The 18,110-nt window shown below is 30.1% G+C and overlaps 3 protein-coding genes across 6 annotated transcripts; 1 reads left to right on the top strand and 2 right to left on the bottom strand.

Annotated features, from left to right (window-relative positions):
- Positions 1–155: 155 nt before the first annotated feature.
- Positions 156–5,841, bottom strand: Pgm2a (phosphoglucomutase 2). Of its 3 annotated transcripts, XM_029322470.2 has the most exons (11): positions 5,637–5,841; positions 5,300–5,356; positions 4,952–5,172; positions 4,602–4,858; positions 4,062–4,524; positions 3,790–3,977; positions 3,505–3,682; positions 3,189–3,412; positions 3,004–3,109; positions 1,262–1,485; positions 156–694 (listed from the first exon to the last, which is right to left on the bottom strand). In XM_029322470.2, exons 3-11 carry the CDS (start codon positions 5,027–5,029, stop codon positions 592–594), a joined length of 1,821 nt encoding a protein of 606 aa, XP_029178303.1. In that variant the 5' UTR covers positions 5,030–5,172; positions 5,300–5,356; positions 5,637–5,841; the 3' UTR covers positions 156–591. The 3 variants fall into 3 exon arrangements, with proteins under 3 accessions (XP_029178303.1, XP_029178304.1, XP_029178302.1); XM_029322471.2 differs by lacking the exon at positions 5,300–5,356; XM_029322469.2 differs by lacking the exon at positions 5,637–5,841 and having other exon boundaries at positions 5,300–5,556.
- Positions 5,842–6,892: 1,051 nt separating this feature from the next.
- ClpX (Caseinolytic protease chaperone subunit) lies at positions 6,893–11,934 on the top strand. 2 transcript variants are annotated; one of them, XM_029322472.2, is made up of 7 exons: positions 6,893–7,505; positions 7,636–7,839; positions 7,969–8,117; positions 8,260–8,452; positions 8,850–9,754; positions 10,100–10,342; positions 11,039–11,934. In XM_029322472.2, exons 1-7 carry the CDS (start codon positions 7,436–7,438, stop codon positions 11,063–11,065), a joined length of 1,791 nt encoding a protein of 596 aa, XP_029178305.1. In that variant the 5' UTR covers positions 6,893–7,435; the 3' UTR covers positions 11,066–11,934. The 2 variants fall into 2 exon arrangements, with proteins under 2 accessions (XP_029178305.1, XP_085344754.1); XM_085488628.1 differs by having other exon boundaries at positions 10,100–11,934.
- LOC114946065 (mitochondrial outer membrane protein SLC25A46) lies at positions 11,929–14,294 on the bottom strand. The gene is made up of 5 exons (XM_029322478.2): positions 13,935–14,294; positions 13,359–13,638; positions 13,205–13,261; positions 12,859–13,135; positions 11,929–12,782 (listed from the first exon to the last, which is right to left on the bottom strand). Exons 1-5 carry the CDS (start codon positions 14,107–14,109, stop codon positions 12,369–12,371), a joined length of 1,203 nt encoding a protein of 400 aa, XP_029178311.2. The 5' UTR covers positions 14,110–14,294; the 3' UTR covers positions 11,929–12,368.
- Between the last annotated feature and the right edge of the window lie 3,816 nt (positions 14,295–18,110).

The raw sequence follows: 18,110 nt of genomic DNA, 5'->3' as shown, positions 1-18,110 counted from the left end.
TTTTCATTATTCTATGAATAGTGGAGCAATTGTGAAGGAAAAAATTACCATTACTTATATGTATGTAAAATCTTAATAATAAAAAGGAGTTTATTACTTATTAAAATCATCAATAATTGGATTCCGTATGCATTATTAAAATTATAATCATTGAATTATTTATTCACTTTTATTTTTATTTAATAAACTGATTTTTTTCAATTGAAAAATTAAAAAAAGTTTTTTATACTTTACAGTATTGTTTTAAAATTGATATGCTAATTTTAAAAGTAGAAAAAAAATACATGAATGAAACTTGGCCAATTTTCCTTCAACAATTTTAACAATAATATAAAATAATACACAGCCATTTTGAAAATTACGGTAAAACTTCCTCAACAAAATTAAATTAACGCATAGCAAATGTGTTATAAACTTATAACAATCTATATATATAATAATATATAATACTAATATGTTGAATATTTGAAGCAATTTTACAGCATAGTATTCATAAAATAAGTTACATGACCTATTTTGACATTGAATTTTAAACAGTTAGATGAATCTTTTATATAATACGTACATAGTACAAACAGTTATTATCATAATTTATTCTTCACGCGCAATAAGTCCATTAATTTCTGGTTGAAGAAATTCTATTACAATAGCTGATACCATCTCCTTGAGTGTACTCTTCAGTTTAGTTAAGTCTCTAAAATAAAATTTTGTATATTAAATACAACGAAACAATATAAATTTTAGATATAAATGACAATTTTCAATATACAAAATCCCAAAACTATCAGATATTGCTATAATAGCACATTCTTTAGCTAATTTAGATATGATCTTTCCTGACTAGAAATGTTGAGATCATTAATTTACAAATTATAAGCAATTAAAAAATAACTTTTTACAAATTACATTTTGTGATATTGAATGATTTAACAAAACTATATTTTTTTACTCAATTGTGTAGATGAAGTTTACTTTAATAGAATTTTAATTTAAAGCTTATAAAGATATGTCATTAAAAGAATTGGAAATTTACAAAAAATAATTTTTTAAAAATATTTTTACTCAAAAATATAAAATAATTAAATCTAAAATAATTAGAAACTCTGCTATTAAAAAGATATTCAGTGGTTTTGAGATATTCTATATATGCTGCATGTTAAAATATATTAAAATATATCATTAGCATTAAATAAAAGATATAAGTAAAAATGAATTCTTTTACAAAATATTCACAAAGTATATGTAAAAAAAAATAACTTACTCTCCAGGTGATCCACATAATTCATTGTAATATTTTATTTTAGGCTCTGTACCGCTAGTTCTTAAAGTGGTGACTAATCCATTTTTAAATGTAAATGTAATCATTTGGCTAGATTTTGATACAGGAAGAACTGCTTTATTATCAGGTTTTGTACTGTCATATCCTGTTGTCAAATCCCGAACACTGGTTATTATATATTTTCCTCCCAGAATTCCGGTTGGATACTACAATTAAAAAAATTACATTAGAAGCTTCATGAAAAACAGGAAAGTTAAGAATTTAAATGCACACCATAGTGTTAAGCAAAACATAAATCGTCAAAACAAGTTTTTATATAATTTCTTATCATTATGATGAAAGTTTATTTAAGATGCATGAATATAATAAAATAAGATTCACAAACAGTTAATACCTTAAGATTAATATAATAATCCAAAATAATTTACATGAGAAAAGTATTATTATGATATATGCTTACTTACACTTCATTTATTTCTGTTTCTTCCATAAGAAACGGTGTGAGATGATATAATGATTGTACTAGCGGAACAAATAAAACAGCAAGAAGCACGGAAGGTAAAAGTGTCAATGTTACAACAGCCATATTCACATACTTATTGCAGACATTACTTTTCGTCATCTTAGTAAACATTATAAAAAAATAAAGAAAAAAAATAATTTTTACCAAATCTTCTTAGAAACAATTTTGTTTGTTGTATTGTTATTAGACATTACATGTCATTGCAGCACAAATCCATTAACAATTATGCGTGCAACAGATAAAATAATCCCAACAAAAGACGCTTTTTAAAGTATCACTACTGTAATTCTACATGTCACGTCACGTATACACATACATTCTTACATGTTTACATTTTATGTTTGTTGATATTTTATCACGAAAGTAGCAATAAAGCGACGCAACTGTCACCTAGAATGAGACATGCACAAATACCTCGGCCGGCGCTTGGACTTTATCATTTTTAAAGTGGTTAGCCAGTTTATATGCTATCTCATGCATCACATATATACTTGTCGACCTTGTAACCATATACCATTAGATGCAAATTAGAACACACATAGATATAGCTGCATATTAAACAGTACTCATTACGTGCATAGCAATAGAAATATTATGAAATGTTTACTAATATAATTAAAAAAATTAGTATAAAAAATCATTTTTTTGTATGTACATGTAATATTATATATTATATATTAATATACGTATTAAATATATTTACATGTTTATTATATAATATTATAATGTATAATGTGTATTATATATATAATATTATATATGTAATATAATATATTATTATATATTATAAAAATTATATATATATATGTATATATATATATATATACATATATGTATATATATATATATATATATATATATATATATAAAATTTTATAATACATATATACATATATGTGTGTGTGTGTTATAAAATATTTATATTTTCCAATTAAATGTAATTATGAACATTTTGCAAATGTAAAATAAATTATATATGACATATATGCAATATAAAATTATTCATTAAATCTTGTTATAACAAAAGCTCTCATTCGTATAAATAAAAATATCATTATTTCCCATATAAATCTGATTAAAATAAGTGATATAGAAAAATTTTATAACAAAAAATTAAATTAACACTCTTTCTACACATTTAAGTTAACAGAAAAAATTTCATTAAAAATATAAAAACTATAAAAATTAAAATAATACTTACTGTATCTAGTTTGCTAGAAAAATTCCTCAGCCGTTCAAATATCGCTTTAATAACGTCCGAATCGTAACATATCCAATAAGAATTGTCACTGATATGATGACCATACCTACATATAGAATTATAATTTATTATAGTATATTAAAATATATTTATATATTTCACGTTTTGATAAATGTCTAACATACTCTTGATATATTTCCTGCAATTTATCTGGTAAAGTTAACTTTATTGTTTCAAGATAAGCTGCTAGTTCAGCTACGCGTACTCCAGCGCTAATTCCATCTTTATCTAGGACCTTGGAACCACACATAAAACCTATAGCTTCTTCATACGCAAATAAGATATCCTTATTTTTCTTCATTAACTCAATAGCTTTGTTACCCATCCATTTGAAACCTGTTAAAGTTTCCTGTCAAGAAAATGAAATATATTCATTAGATTTAAGACAAATCGATATTTTCTTTTGTATTGTACACACATAGACACATCAAATGCACAAACCTCAAAATTAAAACCTTCTTTTTTGGCCATTGAAGCTAGAATTTTGCTGGAAACAGTTGATGCTAACATATATGCATCATTCATATCAACATCAGGGTGTAAAACTTGATAAGTGTGCATCATCCACCAACCCAATAATGCACCAAGTTCATTTCCAGAGAAGACATGCCATTCTCCACTATAAAAATCATCAAATGTATATTTTGCTGTTTATTATGCTGTTATTTAATACAAGAATTTATTATATTTATTTTGTTTTATTATATTTGTATTGAATTTATAAACCTTTTTGTTTTCGTTGCACATGCAAGTCTGTCTGCATCTGGATCATTAGCGAGTATTACAGACGAATCGCTTTTATTTGCTAATTTTATACTAAGATCGAGAGCACTTTTTCCTTCTTCTGGATTCGGAAATTTCACTGTTGAAAATTCTGGATCTGGCAATTTCTGTTCCTCTACAGTTATAAATGGCTGAAAATAAATAAGATAGAGTAGCTAAATAAGAAGAAATGTCTAAATAATATCTGAAGAATTTTTAATATATGAGAATAGTACCTTCAAGTTTGCTGCCTCAAATGCAGCAGTCATATATTCATATCCAACACCATGCATAGCAGTGTACGTAAATTTCAATGTGGTATTTCTGTTAACTTCAGGATATAGGACTGTATCCTTTAGATCTCGATAATAAAATCGCATAATATCTTCTCTTGGATCTTTGTAGTAAGAGCTATTATAGATTTCACTCACATTCCACGAGGATTCAAGTGGTTCAAGATTATTAAGAATGTAATTTTGAATTTTTTTATCATGAGGTGAAATAATCTGTGCTCCATTTTGCCAATAGACTTTATATCCATTGTCATCCTTTGGATTATGAGACGCAGTCACCATGATCCCAGCTGCACATTTGTATCTCAATATGGCATAAGGTATAAATGGTGTAGGACATATTTCGGAAAACAAATAAACTTTAATACCATTGGCTATAAAAATTGCAGTAGTTAATTCAGCAAATCTGAAAATTAAATTAATTTCCAATACATAAGTTAAATTTTAATACAAACATATTATATAAATATATAAATAGCTCACCTTTTACTATTATAACGCCCATCGTATCCTATAACGACACCTTTCAATGATACATCAAATATGGTATCTATTAAATATTTCATTAATCCTTGACCGGTCTGCACAATGACTAAATCATTCATTTGACTATAACCAGGTCCCATACGACCTCTAAGACCTGCAGTTCCAAACTCAAGTCTTTTGAGGAATAATTTTGATAATATTTTAATTTGCCCATTATTTAAGTATTCATTTATCTCATCTTTTGCCTTCGGATCCTATAATATCAAGTACAAAAATTTATATAATTCAAGGAATTCATTAGCGTTAGTAACGAGTTTATCAAATTTATTAAAAATTAAATATCATACCTTATTCCATTGCAGCCATTCAATGATCTTGGTATCCAAATTGCTATTGCCTGTATTTACTGACTGTTGGAGAGCCATAATATTGATGGTATGTCAAATTAAATGTACAAGTAGATTGTTCTTGATATAATTAAATTTGTTGGTTCAATGTATTAATTAACATAACTTTTCTCACATAAATGGCAAAATGCTTCCAACAGAGGCCTGTTTTTTCGAATATTCTGTAACATAATATGTAATAAATTTGTATATCATTTGAGATTAGGACAATATTATGCAATCACTGATATTCACGAATATGCGATATAACACATAGAAGTATATGTAAAACAAAAATCACTCTCTCACCAACGTTGTGCATGCATTCGCAATATTTTATCTCCCTCCATCTCTCGTTATCTATTCCTAATTTTTGTATAAAATTTATATAAAATCTTTTATCGATAACAAGTGAAAGAAGCGTACGTTGCTGTTAATTATAAATCGCAATTATATGATGCAGGTTACGATAACACAATATCATCCACAGCTCTTTCCACGATACGATTCCCGTGTATTTTATATCGCCATCGTGCGCATATCACACATCATATATATATATATATACATACACAGATTCATACACATTATCATTCAACTGAAAATTTTGGAGAATCGTTATATGCACAAGTCGATTTGAATTTACCTCCCAAGCAAAGAGTTACATGTTAAAGAGAGATTCTCTTTTGCATATAAAAAATGATGTGATTCATATCATGAATGAAAAAAATATCACGATAATCCGTTGAACGCTGAATGCATATATATATGTTCCACCCAGCAGAGATAACACGAAATATTTGCACAATTGTATGACAGAGACCTTGATTCATTATATATATATATATATTAGTAGACGATCGCGTGAGGGAGAAGAAGAGGGGGAGGTGCAATACTTTTTCTCCAACACATGTATCGACATGATTTTTTACTATAATAAAAAGAACTGATATATTAATGGAAAATATATAATTTTTTTAAATTATTAATTTTAAAATTAATTATATGTATGCATGTGTGTTAAGAAATAATATACAGAAAAATTATTTTTTTTTCATGTAAAAAATTAATAAAATTATATTTTAATTCTTATATATCCTTTTCTTATTTTGTATTTTAAACTTTGCACATAATAAATAACAATATTTGCGTCATATGTTTACAATTATGCACTTCGTAAACTGAATAATAAAAAAATATATGATTGAAAAACATTGCATAGTTTCGTTGCAGAATAATTCAATGAGAATATATATACAGAAGAAAAAGAAATAACGTGACTGAATTGAAGATATATATGAGATGAGGGACACAATTATTTAAATAAAAAAATCTTTTTTTAAAAGTAAATAATATATATAAATGTATATAATTATATATATATATATATATATATATATATATATATATATATAATTTTAATATCAGAAATCAATCTGGGGGTCGATTGTGTAACTTTTTCTAAAGTGAAAACGTGAAAAGTGAAAAATTTCCACCAATCACGCATTGATTTTAAAATAAAATCGATGTGTGATTGGAAGAAATTTTTCACTTTTCACATTTTTACTTTAGAAAAAATTACACAATCGACCCCCTGATATACAAAGTTTAAACATATATATATATATATATATATATATGTAATGACATGACAGATGACAGATGTGACAGGTCTAAGTTACATTTGCGCGCGATCCGCATTCACAAGCCCCGCGAACGAATGACGTGAAGCAAGTCGGCGAAATCGCGCGAGAGGGCGCGATTCGGTCGAAAAAAATTCCTGTGCTCTTATATGTATGTATATATTTTGAGTTTTTTTAGCTGTGTTGTGTGTGATTGTGTGCCATCCGTGGCATTGACGTTTTCGTCGGGTTTTATATTAAAAATTTAGGTAAGATGCAGGCGAGTGTGAATAGATTTATTGGCAGATTGTGAGGGATGCATTTTTTTTTATATCTATATTCTCTCTCTTTCTCTCTCTCTTCTCTCTCCTCGCACCACCGATATTTTTCAACATTTTTTTTAACCCGCGTTATCGCGCGTCCTTGTAGGATTTGCCAATCTCTGGCGACGTTGCGAGATTTTGGCTGCCTCATCTTTCTTTGGACTTTCACGAATTTTTCGATCGTCTCGCAAAAGTGTCGTCGAGCATGAATCGAACGCGAGAAAATAACGTTTGAGGGCAACGACGAGGGCCGATCGACAGGAAATAAAAAATAATGTTGCGCGAAGATCTCGTATTTTGACACGTAGTAAACAACAGCTACATATATCATCGTCAGTCGATGTGTTATTTCGCAAACGCGGACGCAGCCATCAGCCTCTGATATATATCGACTCAGCCGAGACGCAATACCTCCCTGATTTTAGATTCACGTGTCCGGAACCCAAGACAGTCGAGGCATCATATCTCTGTCTTTCGTTTTGCACTGAAATTCACCGATCATGAGTACCGTACGTTGTTGCTTGATTAGTGCGGGTCGTCTGGTGTCATCTAACCATGTCAACAATAATGGTGAGTATCAGTTTGTAAATAGTTTCTATATATATAGTGTATCTTGTGCTCCATTGGAGATATATTGATGGTAAATACTATTGATCACCAAGGTAACAAAACCTAATGTGAGATTCTATCTGTTGCACAGTACATAAAATTGTGAGAATTTTTGTGGCCAGTAGAGCTTTGACAATTAGCGGCAGCTTAGCGAAAGCTCCAACCGAGCCTACGCCACCTTCTAAAGATACCACATCCAGTGGAGCCACTGGTAATGGCACAGGTGGTGGAAAGAAGAACACGCTTACCTGTCCAAAGTGTGGAGATCCTTGCACGCATGTTGAGACATTTGTATGTAAGTAAAAGGTTGCTGCGATGATACATGAGAAAGATAAGATAGTCAATTTATATCGAAGTTTCTATACTTTCTCATACTAATATTACATGTTCTAATACAGTATTAAATTATTTTGGCAAATAACAGCATCTACAAGATTTGTCAAGTGCGAAAAGTGCCATCACTTCTTTGTTGTACTCTCAGAGATTGACTCAAAAAGGAGTTTGAAAGAGGCGCTAAGACCGGAAGATGGTAAGCAAGGATTCTATAGGAAACCACCTCCACCTCCGAAGAAGGTAATTGAGTGTAATTCTGGTTATTTAATTTATTATGCAGATATTTTAAAAACAAAGCAAAAGCAGTTGGCATATTTTAAATACATCTGCTTTAGCTGGATGAAAAACAATATTTTGCAGCAGCGCAAAATGATATTTTCAGATATTTGAATATCTGAACAAACACGTTGTGGGCCAGGAATATGCTAAGAAAGTGCTGAGTGTCGCCGTTTACAATCACTACAAGCGAATTTACAACAATCTGCCAGTACAAACCTCGCAGACGCAAACCAACATCAACCCGATCAGCACGCAGGAAACAAATCATCCCTTCACTCATAGAGGTCCTAAGCCACGTAAATAACGGTGTCCCGATGTTATAAATGTGCCAGTATTATGAAATTTGTATTTTAATCAGAATACATTGTTACAAATATTGTTGTGAAATTGAGGTAATTTAAAAAATTAGTTTAATTGACAAATAATTTCTTATGGCTGCGTTTGCTTTGACACTTTCAGCGCTGTAAGCATCTTCTGTCTTTGTTGCACATCGAATCAAACGAAGACAAAAGATGCTTATAACGCTGAAAGCGTCCAAAATGAACTATGCAGCCTATAAAGTAAGATTCGTAAAACAAGTTGTGATCTGAAGTAACAATAATTCTCTCACAATTTGTTATGCTCCCTGATTAAGAAAAAATATATTACACTACATTACGCTACATATAATTATTATAACTTTTGTCTCTTTAGATTTGCTGCATATATCAGGTATTGGAAATCCATTTCCGGGAGTTGGATTTCAACACGCAATCAATCCGGGAGGCGAGCAAAAGACGAGCAGTCAATCTGCACCCGGATCGGCTATATTAGATAGCAAGCAGCATCAGTTGAAATTGGAAAAGAGCAATATATTGTTGCTCGGTCCTACAGGATCTGGTAAAACGTTACTCGCGCAGACAATAGCGCAATGCCTGGACGTTCCGTTCGCCATCTGTGATTGTACCACTCTTACGCAAGCGGGCTACGTTGGCGAGGACATTGAGAGCGTCATAGCTAAGCTTCTTCAGGATGCCAATTATGTAGTAGATCGTGCTCAAATGGGCATAGTCTTTTTGGACGAGGTCGACAAGATCGGTGCTATACCCGGAATCCATCAGTTGCGAGACGTGGGCGGTGAAGGTGTGCAGCAGGGAATGCTGAAGATGTTGGAGGGAACGATCGTGAACGTTCCGGAGAGGAATAGCTCGAGGAAATTGCGCGGAGAGATGTTACAAGTGGATACAACGAATATTCTATTCGTCGCGTCGGGCGCTTACAGCGGCTTGGACAGGCTGATCGCGCGACGCAAATCGGAAAAATATCTCGGATTTGGCGCGACGCCCGCGGCCGAGAGCCTGGGCAGGAGAGCGGCGACTTTGGCTGATGTTGCGAATATGTCACCTTCCACCGAGAGAGATAATAAAGAGAAGGACATGTTGTTGCAACAGGTCGAGGCGAGAGATCTCATCGATTTCGGGATGATACCCGAGTTTGTCGGTAGATTTCCCGTACTCGTACCTTTTCACACCCTCGACAGAGATATGCTAGCGAGAATTCTCACAGAACCGAAGAATGCCATCGTTCCTCAGTTTCAGATGTTGTTCTCAATGGACAAGGTACATTAGAATAATCTCACTCCAATTAAGGCTTCTGAAACCTTGCTGCAGTAGTGTAAAGAACAGACAGACTAGGCTTCATGTCTTATATTACAGTTATTTTACAGCTATTTATTATAATGGGAAAAGAAGTTTTCGAGGTATTTTAAGAGTATTAAAGCTATCTAAAGTGCTGTTTCATCGAAATATTTTTTTATTTCGAAATGGCATTTTAAGAATTTTTGACTTGTTTTTTCTTGCCTCTAAAGTCACAATACCAACATGGTCGGTGAGGAGCCAGAAGCCTTATTAAATCTACTTTCAAATTACAGATTAATAAATTACATTTAACTTTTATATCCACAGGTGGAATTGACATTTGACATGGACGCACTAAATGCAATTGCCTCTTTAGCAATGGAAAGAAAAACGGGTGCGCGAGGTTTAAGAGCAATAATGGAGTTATTACTTTTGGACCCCATGTTTGAAGTACCGGGAAGTGATATAGTGTCTGTTCATATCACAGAACAGTGCGTAAAAGGCCAAGAAAATCCGCAGTACGTGAAACGAGACGATAGCAATGAGGATGATATTCAGCGAGCGCAGCATGTACATAATTAACAAATAATTAAAGAATGCGACACTTTGGTATAGCTATTTTTTCCCAATAGATTTTTGAGTTAGAAGAGACATTTGATAAATTACTCTATTTTAATTTTATTTTATAAAAAATATGTAGTTTATATTATTATGATCAAAACAACGCATATACGCAGTCTTTCAAACTGTCCTGTATAATTTACTTCAAGTTTAGTTCTGTGCATATAAGTTTTTCTCCTAAATTTCTATCGATTTTGGACATTATATTTGTTATTAAGTTGTACATATTTTCTATAAGTAACTATATACATATGTATATACATATATAAAAAATTTTATATGTATTACATATATGTATTATATATATACATGTATTACATATATATTTATTGGCAATCATTTTAACAGTGATTAATCACTGTTAAAATGATAACTGTTGCGGAACTACAACAGTAAAAATAGACATGAATACCGATATTATTTGATGTGAGAATACTATTAAAAATCAGAAGTTATTATTCTATTAATTTTGCATTTTTCTTTATATTTGGAACATGCATTATAATAAATGCCTGCTTCAAAGAAAAAAGTGTCGCATAAATAGAAGATTACTAGAATAAAGAGAATATGTAAACTTAATTTTTATATTTAGCAATGGAAAGATATAAATATATTTTGTATCGTTTTTAATCATTCATATTGCAGGAAAGATCGAAAAAGCACACATACTAGCATTCCACATCCAATCTCAAGCTTTGCATCATGTATACATTTATTGGTGATAACATTGAAAGCAAAACGGCATAATCATTTTCGTCATGAATCTAACAATCAAATATATATATGAATATATAAAAAAAAATAATACTAATATATTTACAAAATAATGTCATCAAAATCGATTTGACAACCTAAATATCACATCAAGTGTAGTAAAATAAATTCTGATCATAATTTAAATTAATTGACTATTAAGACATGAAAATATGAAATAAAAAATTTTATCATCAATTGAATGTGATTGAAAATATTGTAAAAGAGCCATATAATAAAGAGTTTCGATGCAACCACTCAAAATAAATTTTCATATATTATGATGCCAGGATTGTTTGCAAAGTGGGTACTAATTATGCGCGTTGTTTTAAAAAAATTTTAAAAAAGATCTTATAACTTGATTAATAATAAATTACGAAATAAACACTTGTTTGCTGATGATAAAAGAATATAATTGCGAGAGAAAAGAAAATACGTAATTTTATGTCGAAATATAATATAGACGAAAGTGTCTATGTAATATATTGTACATATTATTATAGATTAGTAAAAAAGAAAATGTGAATAATGTATGACTTGTATGTAATTGCTAATCTGTTTATAGATCGCATTGTACGCGATATACATCCTCGCTGTTAATTTACTTCCTGATTAACTGTACAAAAGCAAGAAAAAAAGAAAGAAAAATAGACTGTATAAAATATGACACAGAGTGATGAAAATTACATGAGTTTTTCCCTAAATCTTTATTTCATATGATCTGATATCCTAATAATATATATAGAATAATTCTGTATTTGTAATAAATCTGTAATATGCAATTGTAATATATTTTAATTTATTTACCTCATAAACAAATATATATATCAACATAATATTATAATAAAGTCATAATTACACATTTCATGGTATGTAGAAATTGATTTGGTGAAAATAATGACGTCGTACGAATATGACTATATATTTACAAGTATTGTCCATATTCCAATTTTATAACATTTCAAAACTTTTTATATAGATCTATTTAATCTCTTATTTAATTTGCATTGTGCTTGTGTAAAACGTACGATATAGAAATAGAAAATTTGCATAAATTTTCACACTTGAATATTCCATTATTAACGATATGTAAAAAAAAAATTATGAAAACTGAAAATCGTAACTTATCAGAATCACTAAAAACTGATTGAAATTATTTTGGTTACAAATTAATAAATAATCCTACATATTTTACAATAGTGTTATAAATATATTTTTTTTTTCATATTTCATTATATGAGTACGGAGATTTCTGTGGCTTTATTGGCTTAGGTTTTGGCATCAGCATCGTGCCCAATTCTGTCAAAAGCCATTTCGTCGCGCGCAATACCATGAAATGTACTGCGAATTGCAAAATAAGAGCACCGAATCCTTTATACAAACCAAGCGGTCCTTCAGTCGAGATTATCGTACGATAACAATCGGTCGCGCTGCTATATCCGGTCAATAATGGTGTGACGCTCCTTCCAGTGTCTAAGTTATCAATAATGGTGCGTGTACCCTGAAGATGTAATCGATGAATAACAGTTTCAAGGGGATAAAAGACGACGTCCGCAGCACATGTCGAGACTAGGATAGATTGCATTTCTATATCTTGGACAACACTGTCAGCTAGTAAATCTTTACTGTACGCGCCCTGAAATAGAATAATGCTCCTGTAAATACATATTATTCAAAAGTATAATGTTTAACAAAGTCAATTAGATACATACTCTTGCCTCTTGCGAATGTCTATGCCTGACATGCATAACTCGACTAGTAACTCCTCTCACAATTAGAGTAAAAAGATATTTCGATACTTCGTAAACTATAGTAGGTGGCATGAGGGCATAAATAGGAATAAGTCTACCCTTATTACATACATCCAGCAAGCGGATTGCACCATCACGAAAAACATCCAGAATTCCAGGACATTCAGAAGCAATCTCGGACTGGACTGTCTCCACAAGTGATGCAGAATAGAAAGGCGTCACTATACCTATGGCGACACTATAAAAAGAAACATTTTTATAATATGTTGAGATTAATTTACATCAGTATATATATTCTTACAATTACCATTTGAGAAGAATGTGTTGGCCAATTGCTTTCAAAGAGCTGTTGCAAGTAATTTTCCTATAATTAAATATCGAATATTAAAAAGACAAGTTTATAGAAATCCTTTTACAAACTTTTTAAGATACCAAACATTATTATTCAACGATCACCTTACTTTGGCCATGGTGTGATCTTTGAGATCAAATCCTCGACTGCCAATGTCATGCCTCTCACAAGTAACACTGAACCAATTCCTTTCCACAGTGTATTTATACCTTGAGTCTGATGTAAACGTACTATTACCGGAACTAAAGTTACGGGCATTAAATGATACTTTGTTGCACCTGGATTAACTTGACACTGTCTTCGCAATACCACAAAAGGGTGTATCAACAGATTTCCCGTTATTAAACTCGCCAATCCACAACCTAGTCCAACATACTTGCTCACAGTGTCTGAAAAATAGATAAGTTTATCAAATAAATTAATTGCAAATTAACTCGTTTTACTCTAAAATTTCTATAACAATACTTATTCAATACCTTTTTTGTGTAAAAACAAATGGTTCAAAAGTAAAAATTATTCAATGAAAAATGAACAGTAAAAAAGACGTTTCTGAAAATGGTTTCGATACAAAATGAAATAACAAAGAAATGTATTCAACAATTTTCAGTTAGAAATATGCAATTATTAATAAGCGAAAAAATATTCGAACTTCCTCGACAATCAATATGTAACAAAAATAACTCACCATCGTCAACGGCTGGCGGATTGTCTTCTGCCAGAGGATGCATAACAGGTATATCCAATGGATGGATAACCTCTCGACCGTGATACTTTTGGGGATACGGCGTCGAGGTTGCCATCTCCCATGATCTAGCGGACCGACCTCGATATACGCTTTCGTAGCCCTCCAAACCCGCCATTCCTTCTACAGAGAACGAGTCGACGACGAATTCGGTTTACGGAACATTTGCAAATGATGTTCCCTACCCGTTTCGCATCCCGGAGTTCGCAAACAGCTGATCGTAATCACAGATTAATAGACAGATCGCCAAAGGCCTGCCTAAAGAAGAGACCGCCATCTTCGTGCGATAGACTTTGCCCCTTACCGACACACTTTGCCCCTGGTTCGAGTCCGTGCTAAATTCGTAGACTTGAACCAAAAGACTTTGCCCCTGGTTCGAGTCCGTGCTAAATTTCGTAGACTCGACCAAAAGACTTTGCCCCTGGTGCAAGTCCAGGCTAAATTCGTTTGACATTACCAACAGACTTTGCCCCTGGTGCGAATCCAGGCTAATTGATCATGAGACCAATTTGAGAGATTTGGCCCCCGTTGTGTGTGTGTGTGTGTGTGTGTGTGTGTGTGTGTGTGTGTGTGTGAGAGAGAGAGAGAGAGAGAGAATATTTTACATATATGCATATATATATAAAATTTATTATATATAAAAAATATATTTTTTACACATAAAATGTTTTTTTATTGAAATAATCACGATTTTAAATGTGATATAACACAGTGTTCAAAAATTTTTTAATTAAATTTTTTAATTAAATTTTATTAAAGAAAATTACTTGAAATTTTTTACATTAAGAATTTAAAGGCTCCTTATTCTCTTGTAGAAATTTATCACTACGCCAATTAATCACTTATTTTGAGTATTTAAAATACTATAATATACAGTAATTTAAGTATTCGAAATAAAAGTGATTAATTACTCGAAATAAGTGATAAATTGGCGTTACTAGTAATAAATTTCTATAAGGGTTGAAATAAAGTATAAGAGATAAATAGGCTATATGTGAGCCGTATGCGAAATGTGAGATGTAAGACGCATATTGAAATTTAATTTTTCGATATAACTTTCAAAAATGTACACGAGGTACAAAAAATTAGCTTGGATATTTGTAAGACTTAAAATTGGGATTAATTCTCAATTCTATTAATTAAATTTCGATATAACACACCTTACATCCGCGCACGGCTCACATATATATAGCCCATTTATTAGTGCAATTTTTAAGTTCCTTATTTTTCAAAGTTCACCTTTTTACGTTATCAAATATTTTTACGTTTTCAAGAATTTTATATTTTTACTTACCGCAGTTTCTTATCCAAATGTAAAATCTTTTATCGCAGTCTATAAAAAATTGAAACAATTTACAATTTTATGATATAATATTATTATTATTACAATTTCTATATATATGCACATCTGTCAAATATCGTGATTTATTTCACATTATTATTATCTATTTTAATAAAAAAAAACAAAAACACTTGCAACAATAAAAAATAAACCGCCTGCCGCGAACGGAAAATGCCAAGAAAGCACGCAATTTCCGCGAATCTCGTAATTTTTTTGAAAAATCAACAATTTCAACGAAATTGTAAATTCTTCAAATCACTGCACAAGTATAATTCACAATAATAATTTTCAGTAACTACGATAAAAAATCGTATACTGAAAACCGCAAACGAAAGTGCAATGGGAGTAAGAGTAAAGTCTGTGATAAAATTAATTGGCAATAGAAAATTAATAATTTTTAAATAGAAAAATTTTGAAATTACCGAGGATTTACAAATAATAAAGTAAAAATATTAAATAATTTATGTTTTCGAATTTTGCTCGCGGAGAGGATCTTTAAAACAAGATTTTTAGAAGAGAGGACCTTTAAAATATAAACAGGCAAAAACGTTGGAAAAATTAAAGCGCGCGTTTAAACAGATAAACGCAATGAAATAAATACGCAATTGTTTTTACTTATCGCTGTAAGCTCACAAGCTTCTGACGTGCTATACACTTTTATATAATATATACAAGGTGTCCGGTAACTAACGGACCAATGATTAAGGGCGGATTCTCTGGCCAATTTGGAGACGATTTTTCCTTAGCAAAAATGTTGAGAAGTCAATAATTTTCGAGTTATAAGCGATTAAAAAAAATAGGTTTTTTGAAAACTAAACGTTTTGGAGTTAAAAGTCTAACATAATTACATTCTTCAGTTAATTTCAGGTAGAGTTTACTATAATAAAATTTTAATTTAAGGCTTAGTTATAAAGATACATAATGACAAAGATTGGAAAGTTGTAAAAAATGATGACCTTTTTCGACATTTTCGCTGAGGAAAAATCGTTCCCAAATTGACCAAAGAATCCATTTGTAATCATTGGTCTGTTAGTTACCGGACACCCTGTATATTGGACACGAGTTTCGTTTGTTTCAGATTCTCGAGAGTTGAAGTAGGAACATACGAGTATCATATATCGTTTGTGACTTGCCGAATGAAAGCAAGACAGAGAGCGAACGAGATGATGAGCTTAATAGCTCATAATGTTATAAATAAATAAATAAAAAATTATAACCTGACCTACTAGTTATTGAATCTTTTTTTAATAAAATGTTTCATTATTATTATCATCTAAGTCTAAGTCGTTTAATTACTTTTTAGTTTTTTAATAATTAATTTAATTTATTCTAGTCATTTTTATATGAGAAAAATAATATCACGTATACGTTTTATAATGAATTAATATATTTCGGGAACCGAATTATATATTCTTAATAATATAAAAGTGTTCAAAAATTATATTTGACTTTTAATTTTAATTATTTTATAGCACAGAGTTCCGAAATCTCTTACACACATAATGGGGATTTTTTTCATCCATATAATTCGCAATTAAGTATATATGTTAATTATTAATTTTAATAAAATAAAAATTAAAATTAAAGGTCAAATATAATTTTTAAACACAAATATATTAAATTAATTATAAAACGTATACCCATGATAGTATTTTTCTCGTACAAAAATAATTAGAGTAAATTAAATTAATCATAAAAGATTAAAAATTAATTAAAGAATTTAAACTTATATTTTATATAATAATAATAAAACATTTTATTACGTCAAACCGTCGTGAAATAATTAAATAAAATTTGCTAGTTACGTCAAAGTCAAGTTTTCTAAGCTTATAAAACATTTTATTAAAAAACAGATTCAATAAATATAAGTACATGTTATATATATACTTATATTTATTGAATCTGTTTTTTTTATAAAATGTTTTATTATTATCATATATAATATAAATTATTTAATTATTTTTTAATTTTTTTATGAGTAATTTAATTTGTTCTAGTTATTTTTGTACGAGAAAAATACTATCACGCGGGTATACGTTTTATAACGAATTAAATATATTTATGTTCAAAAATTATATTTGACCTTTAATTTTAATTTTGTATTTTATTAAAATTAATAATTAACATATATACTTAATTGCGAATTATATGGATGAACAAAATCTCTATTATGTGTGTAAGAGATTTCGGAACTCTTTGCTAAAATAATTAAAATTAAAAGTCAAATATAATTTTTGAACACTTTTATATTATTAAAAATATATAATTCGACTCTCGAAATATATTAATTCATTATAAAACGTATACGTATTAGTATTTTTCACATATTAAAATGATTAGAATAAATTAAATTAATTATTAAAAAACTAAAAATTAATTAAACGACTTAGACTTAGATGATAATAATAATGAAACATTTATTAAAAAATAATTATAATAGGTCAGGTTAATATTTTATTTATTTATTTATTTATAACATCATAAAATTCTGTCCTTTCCGAAATACGCGAACGCTACGAAAAGATAAATCTCGTACATGCCGCCGGACGAGTTCATGAGCATGAGACGCTCTTATCTTGGGAACGTATTAATAGTTACTGCATTGACTACTACTACGATATGGCGCTGAAATCAGTGAGAAATGCTGGTCTCTCCTTCATCCAGACCTTTGGCGATCTGTCTATTAATCTGTGTCGTAATTCGGTTCGGTGGCGACCATTGTGATTTTTCCCCCACCCCACGCATTATTTAAGGCGAGATTGCATTTACACGACAAA

This window comes from Nylanderia fulva, unplaced genomic scaffold, assembly GCF_048542155.1.
Source record: "Nylanderia fulva isolate GAGA-0341 unplaced genomic scaffold, ASM4854215v1 Scaffold7, whole genome shotgun sequence".
In the NCBI taxonomy this organism is placed as follows: Eukaryota; Metazoa; Arthropoda; class Insecta; order Hymenoptera; family Formicidae; genus Nylanderia; species Nylanderia fulva.
The sequence above is the reverse complement of the archived record's forward strand: the minus strand, read 5'-3'. Positions and strand labels throughout refer to the sequence as shown.